Consider the following 13491-nt stretch of genomic DNA (forward strand, 5'->3'; position numbering starts at 1 on the left):
AAATCTGGAAACTCAAGAACACATTGGGGAGCCTTCAATGGAGTCTTAGGCGTGTTGGGGAAGAGGGAAATGAAGGAGAAGAAGTCAAAGGCTTCTTAAATATCTAACAAATTCCCATTTTGCATTTTAGTCCCTGAAATTTTTGAAAATTGCAAAATAGACCCTGATCAATAAAAAGTCGGCTCTTGAATTCTGAAATCTCTGATTATCTCAATTAAACTCAATTAAGATAAATTCATGGCGTTACACCCACTCTTCAAGAGGGATCTGCTGAGCAAGTCAATGCAGCAGGAGGATTTCCCGGACCACTACAACAGAAGTATGATCCTTATTCCAACACATACAGTCCAGGTTGGAAGGATCATCCCAATATCAGATACGGAAACCCTCCAGTACACCAACAGCACCTTCAAGCTTATAGGCCACCGTATCATCCTCAACCACAGCGTCCTCAAGTTCCAACGCCTGGTGAGTTTCTAGAAAACATTGTTAAGGATCTTGCTACTAATTCTGTAATTTTTCAACATGAAACTAGAGCAAGTATCCAACAGTTGAACAATCAAATGGGGCAGTTGGCAACCGCAGTCAACAGGTTGGAGGAACTGAATTATAACATCTTACCATCATAGACAGTGGTGAATCCAAAGGAGAATGTGAGTGCAATCACCTTGAGGAGTGGAAAGGAGTTGAAGGTTAATGAAGAAGTGGTGAAAGAACCAGTACAAAACAAAGATGAGCAGGAATCCAAGGTAGAGGAGGACGAAACTGTTCAAATGGACGCACAAAAAGGTAAGTTCCCTCCTTTTTCTGAGTATAAACATGTAGCCCATTTTTCCACAGCATTGAAAGAGTCTAGGAATGATGAAGGAATTAAGGGGTTGTATGAAGTTTTTCGTAGATGTGAGGTGAATATTCCTTTATTAGATGATATCAAACAAGTACCCCGTTATGCTAATATTTTAAAAGAATTGTGTACTGTGAAGAGAAAACAAAAACTGAAGGGGTGTCAGAAAGTTGAATTGGGAGAGCATGTCTCTGCTGTCATTCAAACAAAGGTACCTACAAAATGCAAGGACTCATGTATGTTTTCGATTCCTTGTAAGATAGGAGATGTTCAGCTTGATACGGCCATGCTAGATTTAGGAGCATCGATTAATGTCATGCCATACTCTGTTTATGCTTTCTTAAACTTAGGGCCTTTAAATAAAACTGAAATTGTTGTTCAGATGGCTGATAAATATACTTTTTTTCCTAGAGGAGTGATAGAGGATGTTCTTGTGCAAGTTGGTAAATTGGTTTTTCCTGCTGATTTTTATGTGCTTGACATGAAAAATAATGATTTGAATAGTCCAATTTTGTTAGGAAGACCATATTTGAAAACTTCAAAGTCCATTATAAATGTTAACAATGGCACTCTCACTATGGAATTTGATGGGGAGATTGTTAAGTTTCATATTTTTGATACCCTGAAAATTCCTGGTTGTGAAAGTATTGTTAATAATATTGATGATAATGATCACTTGTCACAAGAACATGCGAAAGATGTGAATGAGGGTAAGTTGAAGGAAGTTATTGCACAACCTGCTAAAAATTCTATTGCTGAAATTTTTATCTCTGATTTGCAGGCATCTAAAACTGAGCTGAAACTTCCTCCGGATCAATTAAAAGGAATCCCCAAGAAATCAAAGTAGAGGAAGAATGGGACGAATTTAACTGGAAAATTTCTCAAGTGGGTGAAGGTGGACAAGGGAACCAGATATGAACCACCTTGAGGAACTGAAACATACAGTCGGGCCGACGACTGTAAACAGAGGCGCTGCTTGGGAGGCAACCCAAGGAGAGTATTTCTTTTCATTCTTAGTTTTTTATTTATTTTTGTTTTGCATTTTTTCTTACATTGGGGACAATGTAATATTTTAAGTATGGGGGAGAGACTTAGCCAGTCAGAGAGAATTTAGCCGTTTTTATGGGGGGAAAAAATTTAGAGCTCATAGTTTGTGATGAATTTGACTGTTGAAATTCACTAGCCCATGCTGATATCTAATTGATGACGTGCATGCTTTTGAAAATAGATGATTTGCTAACCTTGGAAAACTTTGATCTCCAATGCAAATTATACTTTGATATGGTTGTTGAATATTTTTTTTAAGCACGCATGAGTCATGACTTGTGAATTGTATATGACATAGTGAAGGTTGTGTGAGCCTTGTGATAGTCTTAGGAAGTCGCTAACCTATCAACCTCCCTTTTGAGCTTAATCGAAAAAAGAAAAAGAAAAAGAGTAAAGAATGGAGTTAGTAAGGTGAGGGGAGGCATTGGAATGGGGATTGAAATTCTAGTCATATAAATTCCAAGAGCTAAATATGGAGAAGAATGTACGGAGTTGAGGATAACCGGGTGCAATTACTCGGACAAGTGAAAAGACTATAAAATTTCTCAATGGTTTAATTTGATTTGTTGGTGTGCAACTTGAGCTATTGTGGGGTTTTACATTGAATGGATCTGTGAAGTGTGCATGACACTTGCTAATGACCAAACACACACACACACGTTCAAGGCTATATCTCTAGTTGAAATGTCTGGATATTGAACTTGTTCCATTGTTAGCATTTTAACGCCTTTCTTGATCATGAATTGAATTTATTCCTGAGGCACAAATATGAAGATCATGGTTATTTTTGTTATGGATTATGAGTTCGAGCTTATTTTTGGTTTTGTGTTGCTCGAGGGCGAGCAAGGACTAAGTATGGGGGATTTTGATGTGATGATATTTTCCTATATTTATGTGTGTTAATTTGTGTGATTAGAAGAGTTTGCATTGATTAAATTCATTGTATAGTTACTAATGAATGTTTTTTGTTTGATTTAGGAAAATAGAATAAATGGAGCTAAAGATGGAAGGAAAGAGCCTAGATAAGAGAATAATTACGAAGCATAAATGGTCAGAAAATCATTTTTAATTTTTGATAAATCCAAATCCAATCTCCATTGTTCAGAATAAAGTTCAAGATGTTTTGAATCAGCTGTCCAAATTTCAGCTCAATCCGACGGGTAGATCTCCGGATATGAATTTTTCAAAATCGTTGCTCGCAGGAAAAAAAGATACTCGCTCGATCCGTAAAATTCAATCGATCGAGCGGGAGCAGAAAAAAAATCTGGACAGAAAGTTGGAAGAATTTGGGGCGCTCGATCCGTCAAATTTAACCGATCGAGCGGGCGAGACAAAAATTCGAGAAATTATATTTTAAATAGAAAACTTTCTTGGAAAGGACTCTATACTTTAAATATCATCTAGAACTCAAAAATAGATCATCTTTGGACGGCAGAAAGCTTGAAGAACTCTCTTGGCCGCTAGGTTTCTTCTTTTTTTTTCTTAGATTTAATTTTCTTTCATGAATTTTTCTACAAAATTCATGAATCATTGTGGCTAAGTTTTAGTACTTGGTTGAGAAAGACGAACCCTTGAGTTATTTTATTTGTGAGATTCAGTTTTCTATTGTTTAATTCCAAATTGTGTATCAAGAGTTGTTTTGGATTGATTGTCATGCTTGTATGTGAGATTTTAGGATTGATCACCTTAGGATTTTGCTATACAATCTAAAGCTAAATTAGAATTCAAATCCGTAATTGTTTGAACCATCTAATTTTTGAAGCGACTATGATTAATATTTTCTGCTGTTGAATTTGTTAAATCGTAGAAACAACAATTGACTAGATTAAATACAATCGCTGGTATTGTATTGTCTAGATTCATCAGTTTTACTCATTTGAATGTTGTCGTGGATTTAAATCTAATCGCTGATATTGGATTAATTTATAGGGTAAGGGTTAACTTAGAACGCGGGTGTCTAGTTAACTAAAATTAAGGTGAAACAAGAATTAAATTTCCAATGATGAATATTCAATGTGAATTAATTATTTTTAGGGAATCGATGATCGAATCAATAATTTCAAGGGTGTAGTCGACCGATACCAAGTCTCGTTAGTTTATTGATATTTCTTATTTTAATTCTTGCATAGTAGTTAATAAAATCCAACAAACCCCTTTTTATTATTTTCAGTATTTTAAGAACACTATTTAAATTTCACTTTTCTCGTGGGAACGATCCCTACTCACACTATTGCATATTTTGTTATCTAATTTGAGTTGGATAATTTGGGCGTGACACAACTAAGCGCTACCAGACATCGTGGTAAGATACCTCAATCTTGAATTGTTGCACAATCTTAGCGAGAGATATAATCAGGAGTGTGTGCGGAGATTTTGGGAATCTTTGGGATTCATTAGATATAATTCTTGGACTTGACGAGCCATGATGTTCATTCCGAATGTACGAGGTAAGGACAGTGAGTCCAGCGATTGCGCTAAGCATTATCTGATGTTTCAGAATTAATCGTAGGATTTTCCATGGGATGGAAATGATCTAGGTTGATAGATCACAAGAATTTCTTGGGTATAGTTTCTCCTTGGGCGAACAAGACAGTGATTAATAATGCTAAGGTAGCACGGGCATTGTGCTAATGACTACTAGCGGCTATTGGCTAACTCTGTCAGAGTTAGGGTGATTAAGTCCAGTGTACGAAGCAACTGCCAGTAGTAAGGCGCGAGAGGGTGCCAATAGAACTACTAGTAGCTATTGTATGGCTATCGAGTACAGGTGAGTTGGAACCAAATCAATTTGAGTATTCCAAGTGTTGGGAATAGTAGACTTGTGGCAATTGAGTCAAAACTATTGATCGAGCCACGTAGATAGTTTGATTTGAGTTTCACTGTTGAGCTAAGCGTGAGCCACATTATAATCGACGGGATCGACTAGTTGAGTCCAATTAGTGATGATTAGGACATAGTGAATCGAGAAATACTTGGGACAGTATTTTGACGCATAGTGCTTAAGGGGATTTGTACTTGGTACAATCTCAGAGCAGTCAGCGATTTGGGATAATTTAGTAGTCTCTAGGGTTGTCGGAGATGAATAATTTGGGATTGCTGTAATCGGGGATGATTGCAATTTGACTTGTGCGATCAAGTTTCTGCTTCGTATGAAAGTTGTTCATTAACAACGATATCAAGGGTGTCAAGTGAACATTTCTATAGAGTGTTCTTGTGTTAAACCGTAATGTTGAATCCGACGAGTGTTGGAAAGCTAATAGACATTATCAAGGGGACATCAGTTTTCTGATCGTGATATATGACATTAGCTAGGATCTAGTTTTCAAAATCTAGCAGGTTGTGTCACTAGTTTCCGCATGAGGTGCATGATACTGTTGGGATAGAAGATGATCGACTTAGTAGACAATGAGGTTTGCCTTTGGAATTGAAGACTTCGCAAGATCGGGACGGATAGAATTTGTTCTTTCCAGTCAGTAAGTCACATCCGTGCAGACTCTTTGTCAAGGATATTGCGTTTTAGCAATGGACAATGGTCGGATGCGTGATAGGTAGCTAGTGATGATGGTGTCATCAGAGACTCCGAGGTGAGTTATACCAGGTGCAATGACTGTCGAGTTTTGAGACAATATAGGAAGCATTTTCATATGCCGGTGCACTGTGGAATGTCCAAGTCGAGCATATTGGTGGGAGCTTGCCTTAGTCTTGATGTGTGTACAGTGATTGCGAGTATGTATAACTATCAAGAGGATGTCCATCGATTGGAATTCATAGGTGAATAACCTATGGTCGAGACGATGTAGATCATCAGAGATGCGATGATTGCCATTGTGGCATATTCATATGACTTCGCAGACCAATGGTTCAATGAAGGATTTTTGTGACATGATTGTCATGTGATGAGAGTTCCTTCATGACACAGTGTTAGGATCGGTGTCTCCTGACTAGAGGTGTTATGCACCGAGAGCTTTTGGGAACCATCAGATGGTTAGATTTAGTTTGGTGATTCTACGGATGTCGTAAGCCATTCAGGTTATGACTTGGCCTTATTCAGTCTAAGATTTTCCTTGGGACGATGATCTCGATCAATCGGGTGTTTGTATCATTCGTGATCAGTGAGATCGTGGTCAGAATGGGAGATGTATCACTATTGTGATACATTAGTGCCTGAGGAGTTCGAATGTTGACAAGTAGCGCAGTAATCTTCAATTGGGAGAATGCTAATGTGGTTCAGCATTAATGGAGCTCGCAGGAAATTTGACAAGAGTTTGAGTGTGTCGAATGCGATTTGACCAGATATGCAAAGGGGTCTTTTGTACGTTCTCGAGGTTTTACCCTAGATTTCGAGGACGAAATCTTTTAAGGGGGGAAGAATGTAGTGACCCGTGTCCTGAATTAAGGATTAATTGTAATTAATCCAATTATCATGTTTAGATTTAGTAAAAAATGATTTAAGGGAATTCCAGATAGATTAACGGACTTCTGAAATGAATCCAGAACACTAGAAAATGGTCTAGAGAGTCCCAAGACTCGAGTGGGATCGGAGCCGCAGATCCAAGATCGGAGCTTTCGATCTTGGTGAGTTTGGAACCACACCAAAAGCAGGACGATCGGAGCTTCCGATCTGTTGTCGATGACAGGTGTGTGGTTGCATGTAAAGGAATTGACGCGTGGCAATCGGAGCCTCCAAAGCAGAAACAGAGCTTCCGATCTGCGGCGTTCGGAGCTTCCGATCGTGGAACGGAGCTTCCGATCGCTGTCTATAAATATAGGTGTGAGGGCCTCATTTCAAAGCGCACCGAATTCCTCTCTTTCGCCCACGTGGCTCTATTTTAGAGCTTTGGGTACTCTTATTTTAGAGTTGGAGTAGGAAATATATTTTAGCATAGTTAGACAGTGTCTGACATATTAGTGGAGCGACATCCGAGTAGTGGAGCGGTGCTCGAGGCTGTGGAGTTGCAGCAGGGGTGTGCCCCTAGTTGCGAGATAGTCGCCACCAGTGACCCTTGAAGACAACAAGATTAGCTGTAGGTTTTATTTAAGTTTATTCAATTGGGTTGTATAATTGAATTTGTTTAACCGGTTGTATTCCGCTGGTCTGCTTGTATTTAAGTCTTCCGCAGCAATTTATTTAATGCATGCTTAATTATGCTCTAAACTCTGATTAGGTAGTGGATCCGGGTCGGGTCGCTACAGATTTTCAATCTTCTATTTTAAGATTTCGAGAGAGAAGATAAGAGAGAATTCAGAGAGATATAGAGAACTGGGGCGCAAATTGTGATGGGATAGTTCAAAGTCTTAAAGTTTGAATTAAGTCTGTATCTAGCGTTAGAGCTTTTGTATTGCTCTCCCGTGTACGTAGGAAAAAAATTTTTCGAACCACGTAAATACTTGTGTTGTTTAATTACTTTCGTGTGAGTTGGTGATTGATCTGTGTGTGTTGAGTTTTATTTGATTTTCTGGGATTGTGTTCTTGAGTTTTCTGTGTGTGTTTGTCTGGTAAATTCTCAGAATATCGAATTTGTTCTGATTGATTCCTAACAAGTGGCATTGTTCATGAGAAACTAAGAAAATATGGTGGGATCAATGAAATTTGATATTGATAAGTTTACTGGCAAGAACGATTTATCGCTCTAGAGAATCAAGATGCAAGCGATCCTGATACGTGAGCGTTGAGTTTTATCTGACTTTCTGGGATTGTGTTCTTGAGTTTTCTATGTGTGTTTTTCTGGTAAATTCTCAGAATATCGAATTTGTTCTGATTGATTCCTAACAAGTGGAATCGTCCATGGGAAACTAAGCAAAGATGGTGGGATCAATGAAATTTGATATTGATAAGTTTACTGGCAAAAACTATTTCTTGCTCTAGAGAATCAAGATGCAAGCAATCCTGATACCGCAAGGGTTGGTGGAAGCCCTCAATAAGAAGGAGGAGATGTTTGAAGATATCAAGAACAAGGATGAATTGCTCGAGAAAGCACACAACGTGATAATTCTCTGTTTGGGTGACAGGCCACTCAGAGAGGTTGCAAGAGAGGAATCTGCAGCGGCTGTGTGGCTTAAACTTGAGAATTTATACATGAAAAAATTTCTGGCTAACCATTTGTACATGAAACAGAGGTTGTATTTCTTTGTGATAAAGGATGATAAGAATCTCGACCAGATCAAAGAATTCAGAAAGATATTGGATGACTTGGAGAATATAAAAGTAATGTTTTATGATGAAGATCGGGCTTTGATACTTTTGAATGCACTCCCTAAAACCTATGAGAACTTTAGGGATGCATTGCTCTATGGAAGAGAACAGACGATAATGTTGGAAGAAGTTATGTCTGCTATTCAATCCAAGGAACTTCAAATATAGTCTAACACAAATACTGAATCACATGGAGAGGGTCTTATGGTAAGGGACAGAAGTGATAAAAGGACATCCAATGGGAAATATAGGCCAAAATCCAGATCGAAGAGTCAAGGAAGATACCAAAACATAAATTTGGGGAATTTGATGTGCTTTGCATGTCATAAGGTTGGGCATATTAGAAGAGATTGTCCAGAAAGGAAAGAGAAAAAACAAGAAAAACCCAAAGATGATGGTACTCCAGCCGTAACTTCAGAAGGATATGACTCAGCAGAAGTATTGGTGGTTTGTAAAAAGGATGTAAACCACGAGTGGATACTGGATTCAAGGTGCTCCTTTCACATGTTTCATATAAGGTCTTGGTTTGAAAATGTGGAAGAATATGATAGGGGCATGGTACTTTTGGGGAATAATCAATCATGCAGGATAAAGGACTCTAGGAATATAAGAATTAGAATGCATGATGGGATTGACAGAGTACTAACCAATGTGAGGTATGTGCCCGAGTTGAAGAGAAACTTGATATCATTGGGGACACTTGATACTCAGGGTTACTCATTTAAATCAGGAGCAGGAAGTCTCTTAGTGTCAAAAATATATCTCGTTAAAATGAAGGCTGTCAAGAGGAACCTCTTCTATATGTACTACAAGTTGAAACAATTTCAGGAAGTACAACAAGTATTCAGGAACAGCAAGACAGAACCAAGCTGTGGCATCTGAGGCTTGGACATGTATGTAACGCATTAATTCCATATGTCGGTTTCTGACATATGTTCCTAGCTGCAGCGTTTGCATATCATATTGTTCATGTCCATCTTTTGAGATGAGCTATGTAGGGCCGCTCAGCCATGTTCGAACGGTCGATGTCTAGTGCCCCACGACCGACTGGTTAGCCGCCACTGGCATCTAAAGGACACGGTCTACGTCCGATAAGAATGAGCAGTGTATGCAAGGTTTGATTCTTGGGTTGTGCCACTCATGTCCTAGGCGCCATTCTGAGTAGTTGTATACAGTTATCTCAGATATGGATACCCTGTCATTGCATGCATCATGTTTGTATGTTTACCCGTATTTGCATATTGAGCTTAGAGCTCACGTCGAGTATTTTTGTATGTCTGGGCACCCCATTCGACGAGGCAGGTACATGTACAGGTGGTGTACCAGTGGCTTGAAGATACCAGAGACCGTGGAGACAGCAGGACTTAGCTGTAGGTTTTATTTAAGCTTATTCGATTGGGTTGTATAATCGAATTTGTTTAACCGATTTTATTCTGCCGGTCTGCGTTTATTTAAGTCTTCCATAGCGATTTATTTAATACATGCTTATTTATTCTCTAAACTCTGATTAAGTAGTGGATCCGGGTTGAGTCGCTACAGATTTGATCCCAGTACTTGATCTGACCATGAACTTATCTGATCACTAAGCTCATCCGATCTCTACTCTTTGATCCGATCTTTCCCAGTCAAGCTGATAGAAGCATACTCCAACACATTCCCTTAAAGAGGTCCGTAATAAGGGATCATTGATGTTTTAGAATGGATTATAACAACATTCAATCAGGGAGACATGGAGTTGTTCTGATGCAAACACGCACTCGCAAGTTGATCAAGTTGCCAAGAAGGTTTGGGATCTGTTGGAGATATCACAAGGACCAATAACTAGAAGTCGGAGCAAGCGATTTAAGGAAGCACTCCATGGGATGTTTACAAAGGTTGCAATGAGTCATGAAGAGTTTGGGATGCATGGAGATCAAGTTGGAGAGTACTTAAATGTGATTGAACAGCCAAATGGTGAAGAAGGCAGCAGAGGTGCCATAGAACCGCTTTCTGGGAACCCCAGTGCCTCAAAACATGTGCCCCAGCACTGCCTATGCGATTGAACATTTCTCGGACAGAACAGTGTGCGCCCCAGCCGCAAGTTTTTACAGCCATAGCGCATTTTAATGCGCCCCAGCGGCAACTTTTGGCCGCTCCTGCGCGTCCGTGATTTGGAAACTTATTTTTACGTGGATTTTGCAATATTTTACCTTTTTGAGAGTTTTAGATTATTAGGTAACTAAATTTCGTGTTATTTTGTGTTATATTTTATATTTTTAAGTTATAACAAAACTAGAAATACAATTCATTATTCATAATTCAGATTTGATATTTCTATCAAAAATTCTCTCTAGATTTTTATTGAAACTTTCGTTTTGTTCTAAATCAAACTTAACAAAGTTTAACACTTTATGGCATTTGTCGATTGTTTTTCATCGTGAATTGTCAAAGACGAGTTCTTTGAATGTTCTTTTGAATCACAGTTATTTATCGTGATTATTTTTTACTAGTTTTTATTAAACTAGGGGTGAATTTCACAAATCAGTTACTTGTTTCAAGGTCAAGAAAACATTTTGATTCTTTTTGTTATTGAATTGAGGACACGATTTTTTTCAATAATCGTGTTTGTTATTCATGAAATTAAAGATACATATCATGTTCATGATGAGGATATGGGCCATTTGGAAGGAATGTCAACGAATCCTACATGCTAGAGAATCGAGTATTATGAGAATGGATGTCGATTGGAGCTTTTCTATGCTTCATGACTTGCGGGATGCATGTAAGTCTCTTACTACATACAACACAGGTAGGATCTCAGCTTCTCTATGCTTCGTGACAAATTCACCACTCGCTATTTTACAAAATAATTACTGTATAATATAAAAAAATAAATAATATGAGAGTAATAATTTTGAAAGAGTAATATCATTAATTATATGTAATGTATAATAGAAAAAAATTAAATTTTCAAAAAAATAAAAAATGAATTTTAATATTAATATCATTATTTTAATTATTTATTATTTATAAACTGAAATTCATATAGCTATAATTATATTTTTTAAAAATTATTTATTTATTTCTAATTATTATTTTTTATTTATTTGTTTATTATATTTAGGTTAGGCAAATATACACACAATGAGGATATTTTGGTCATTTCATGGTAAATACAAAAAAATAATCAAAATCTTAAGCTTATTCGAAGAGAGACTGATTCTTTCAAAATTAAAGAGATTATAATGAAATCGTTGAACTCATGTCCTCCATTCAACCTCCCTTGAAAACCTCTAACAAATTAAATCTCCAATCTTTATAAACCTCTCACACTTTTCCGCGTCCTATAAAGTATATATAAAACACAGCTGACCACCAAAATTTTGTCACATATATGTGTGTATGAATATAGAAAAAGATGAAGAAGCCATATCTGTTTATATTGGGATTGTGTATGATCGTTTCTTGCGCAGATGCATTTATAGGCTTAAACTGGGGAAGATTGAGCTCCCAGACAATGCTCCCTTCCATGGTTGTTGATTTGCTGTTGCAGAATGAGATTAAAGAAGTGCGGATTTTTCAACAAGGAAACAATGTTTTGGAGGCTTTCTATAATAGTGGAATCAGAGCTACCACCGGTCTCTCTAATTCGTTGTTGGATAATTATCAAAACATGTCAACAGTACAATGGTGGATAGGAGAAAAGATACTCAAGTATGCACATGTAATGCAATTCCGGTAGGTCATCGGTATATATTTGCATGTATGTTTCGTCGTCTTATTTAAGAATGTACGTACATGTAAAAACTTTTAATATTAATGCATGTGTTTTTAATTCATGATTTCAGGTATACCACCATTGGAAGTAATCCTTTTTCTCCATTATATAGCAATAAAATGTACTACAACGTAGTTGAAGCCTTGATAAATTTTCAAAAAGGGTTTAACCAAAACAACATGTCATATATCAAAGCAACGACCCCACATTACACAGATATCCTCACCTTGTCAAGCACGTTGAAGCCATCGGAAGCAGATTTTCGGGCCGATGTCAAAGATAAAATGGTACAATACGTACAATTCCTTAGAGACGAGGGTTCCCCTTTCATGTTGTCCATGTCCCCGATTCACTTCGTGCAAAACAATAGCTTGGATCTTGAATTTGCATTCATGGACAACAATTCGAGTCACAAGATACAAGACGTAAACGTGTCCTATCGAAATGCGTTTGAACTGTTGTACGATTCATTGCATTGGGCTTTATCTAAAGCCGACGCGGGAAGCGTGAAAATCTTGATCGGAGCCGTCGGTTGGCCTACGGATGGTTGCCGAGGAGCGAACGACGAAAACGCGGAGCGTTTCTTCAGAAGCTTTCTCCCTTACATCACAAGTGGAAGAGGGACTCCCATGAGACCCAAAGAGAATATCGACGTGTTCATAAACAGCCTGTCTGACGAAAACCAGATACCTCTCGAATTGGGTCCATACCAGCGTCACTGGGGGATCTATAAATTCAATGGCGAGCCCAAATACAGCATAGATTTCTCTGGAAAGGGAAGGAATGTGTATCCCAGCTTCGGTAAAGGAGTGATACACATGCCCAACCGATGGTGTGTGTTCAATAAGAAGCTCGATGACCCTATGCTAGTGGACTCTATGAAGAAGATGGCGTGCGACGCTTCGGATTGTTCGAGTTTGGAGGACGGGGGATCGTGCTTCCATTTATCGTATCAGGACCAGGTTTCTTACGCTTTCAATGGGTACTTTCAGACAAAGGGGCAGGCAGCTCAGTTGTCGAATGAAGGATGCGACATGGGTGGGTTAGGGATGCTGGTGTCGGAAAATCCGTCGAACGGGACGTGCGAGTTTCCCGTGGAGATTCTGTCGGCAGAATTCGCGGTTCAAGGAGCAACATTTGGCGCCCGAAACAACGGCGGAGAGAGAGTACATGGGAGGATATATGCACCTCTTGCCATTGCGTTCCTGATCATCACCTATGTTAACTTCACACATTTTAACATATTTAAATTTCATTAATTATTAAATATAAATGTATGTCTTGTAACAGCTTAGCAACCATAGAGTAACTATTTGGAGTCATTTGTAAATTTCGGCTAGCTTACAGGAGATTCCCTTTAGTGGAATGTATTTAGTAATTAAGTAAGTTTTATCACGTACTGTCAAATAATTTGTTTCTCGAAATATAGATATATACTTAACATTGTTAAATTATAATTTTTTTAAATAAATAATTTAGTTTATTGGGACCTTGAAGAAATTAATTGAATTGCAGAATTTTGAAGATATTATTGATCAAATTTGTTTATTTAAGAATGAGATTGAATATATTTTTCTTCAGGTAATTTTATTTGATTCATATTACATGCATTGTGTTAATGATTTTGCATTTTTATTGATTAATTTACAT

The 13491-nt window shown here is 37.9% G+C and overlaps 1 protein-coding gene across 1 annotated transcript; it reads left to right on the forward strand.

Annotated features, from left to right (window-relative positions):
• Window positions 1–10796: 10796 nt before the first annotated feature.
• Window positions 10797–13100, forward strand: LOC140889599 (glucan endo-1,3-beta-glucosidase 5-like). The gene is made up of 3 exons (XM_073297316.1): window positions 10797–10872; window positions 11537–11801; window positions 11912–13100. The coding sequence occupies exons 1-3, from the start codon at window positions 10797–10799 to the stop codon at window positions 13098–13100; spliced, it is 1530 nt and encodes a 509-aa protein (XP_073153417.1).
• Window positions 13101–13491: the final 391 nt, after the last annotated feature.

The sequence above is a fragment of the Henckelia pumila genome, chromosome 3, assembly GCF_033568475.1.
Source record: "Henckelia pumila isolate YLH828 chromosome 3, ASM3356847v2, whole genome shotgun sequence".
Lineage (NCBI taxonomy): Eukaryota > Viridiplantae > Streptophyta > Magnoliopsida > Lamiales > Gesneriaceae > Henckelia > Henckelia pumila.

What these genes read in the sequence shown, in the direction of transcription:
- LOC140889599 (XM_073297316.1), top strand. Translation starts at nt 10,797, where the DNA reads ATGGATGTCGATTGGAGCTTTTCTATGCTTCATGACTTGCGGGATGCA. An exon ending in TCTTACTACATACAACACAG is followed by an intron (nt 10,873 to 11,536) that starts GTAGGATCTCAG and finishes TTTCTTGCGCAG; the next exon opens with ATGCATTTATAGGCTTAAAC. An exon ending in GCACATGTAATGCAATTCCG is followed by an intron (nt 11,802 to 11,911) that starts GTAGGTCATCGG and finishes TCATGATTTCAG; the next exon opens with GTATACCACCATTGGAAGTA.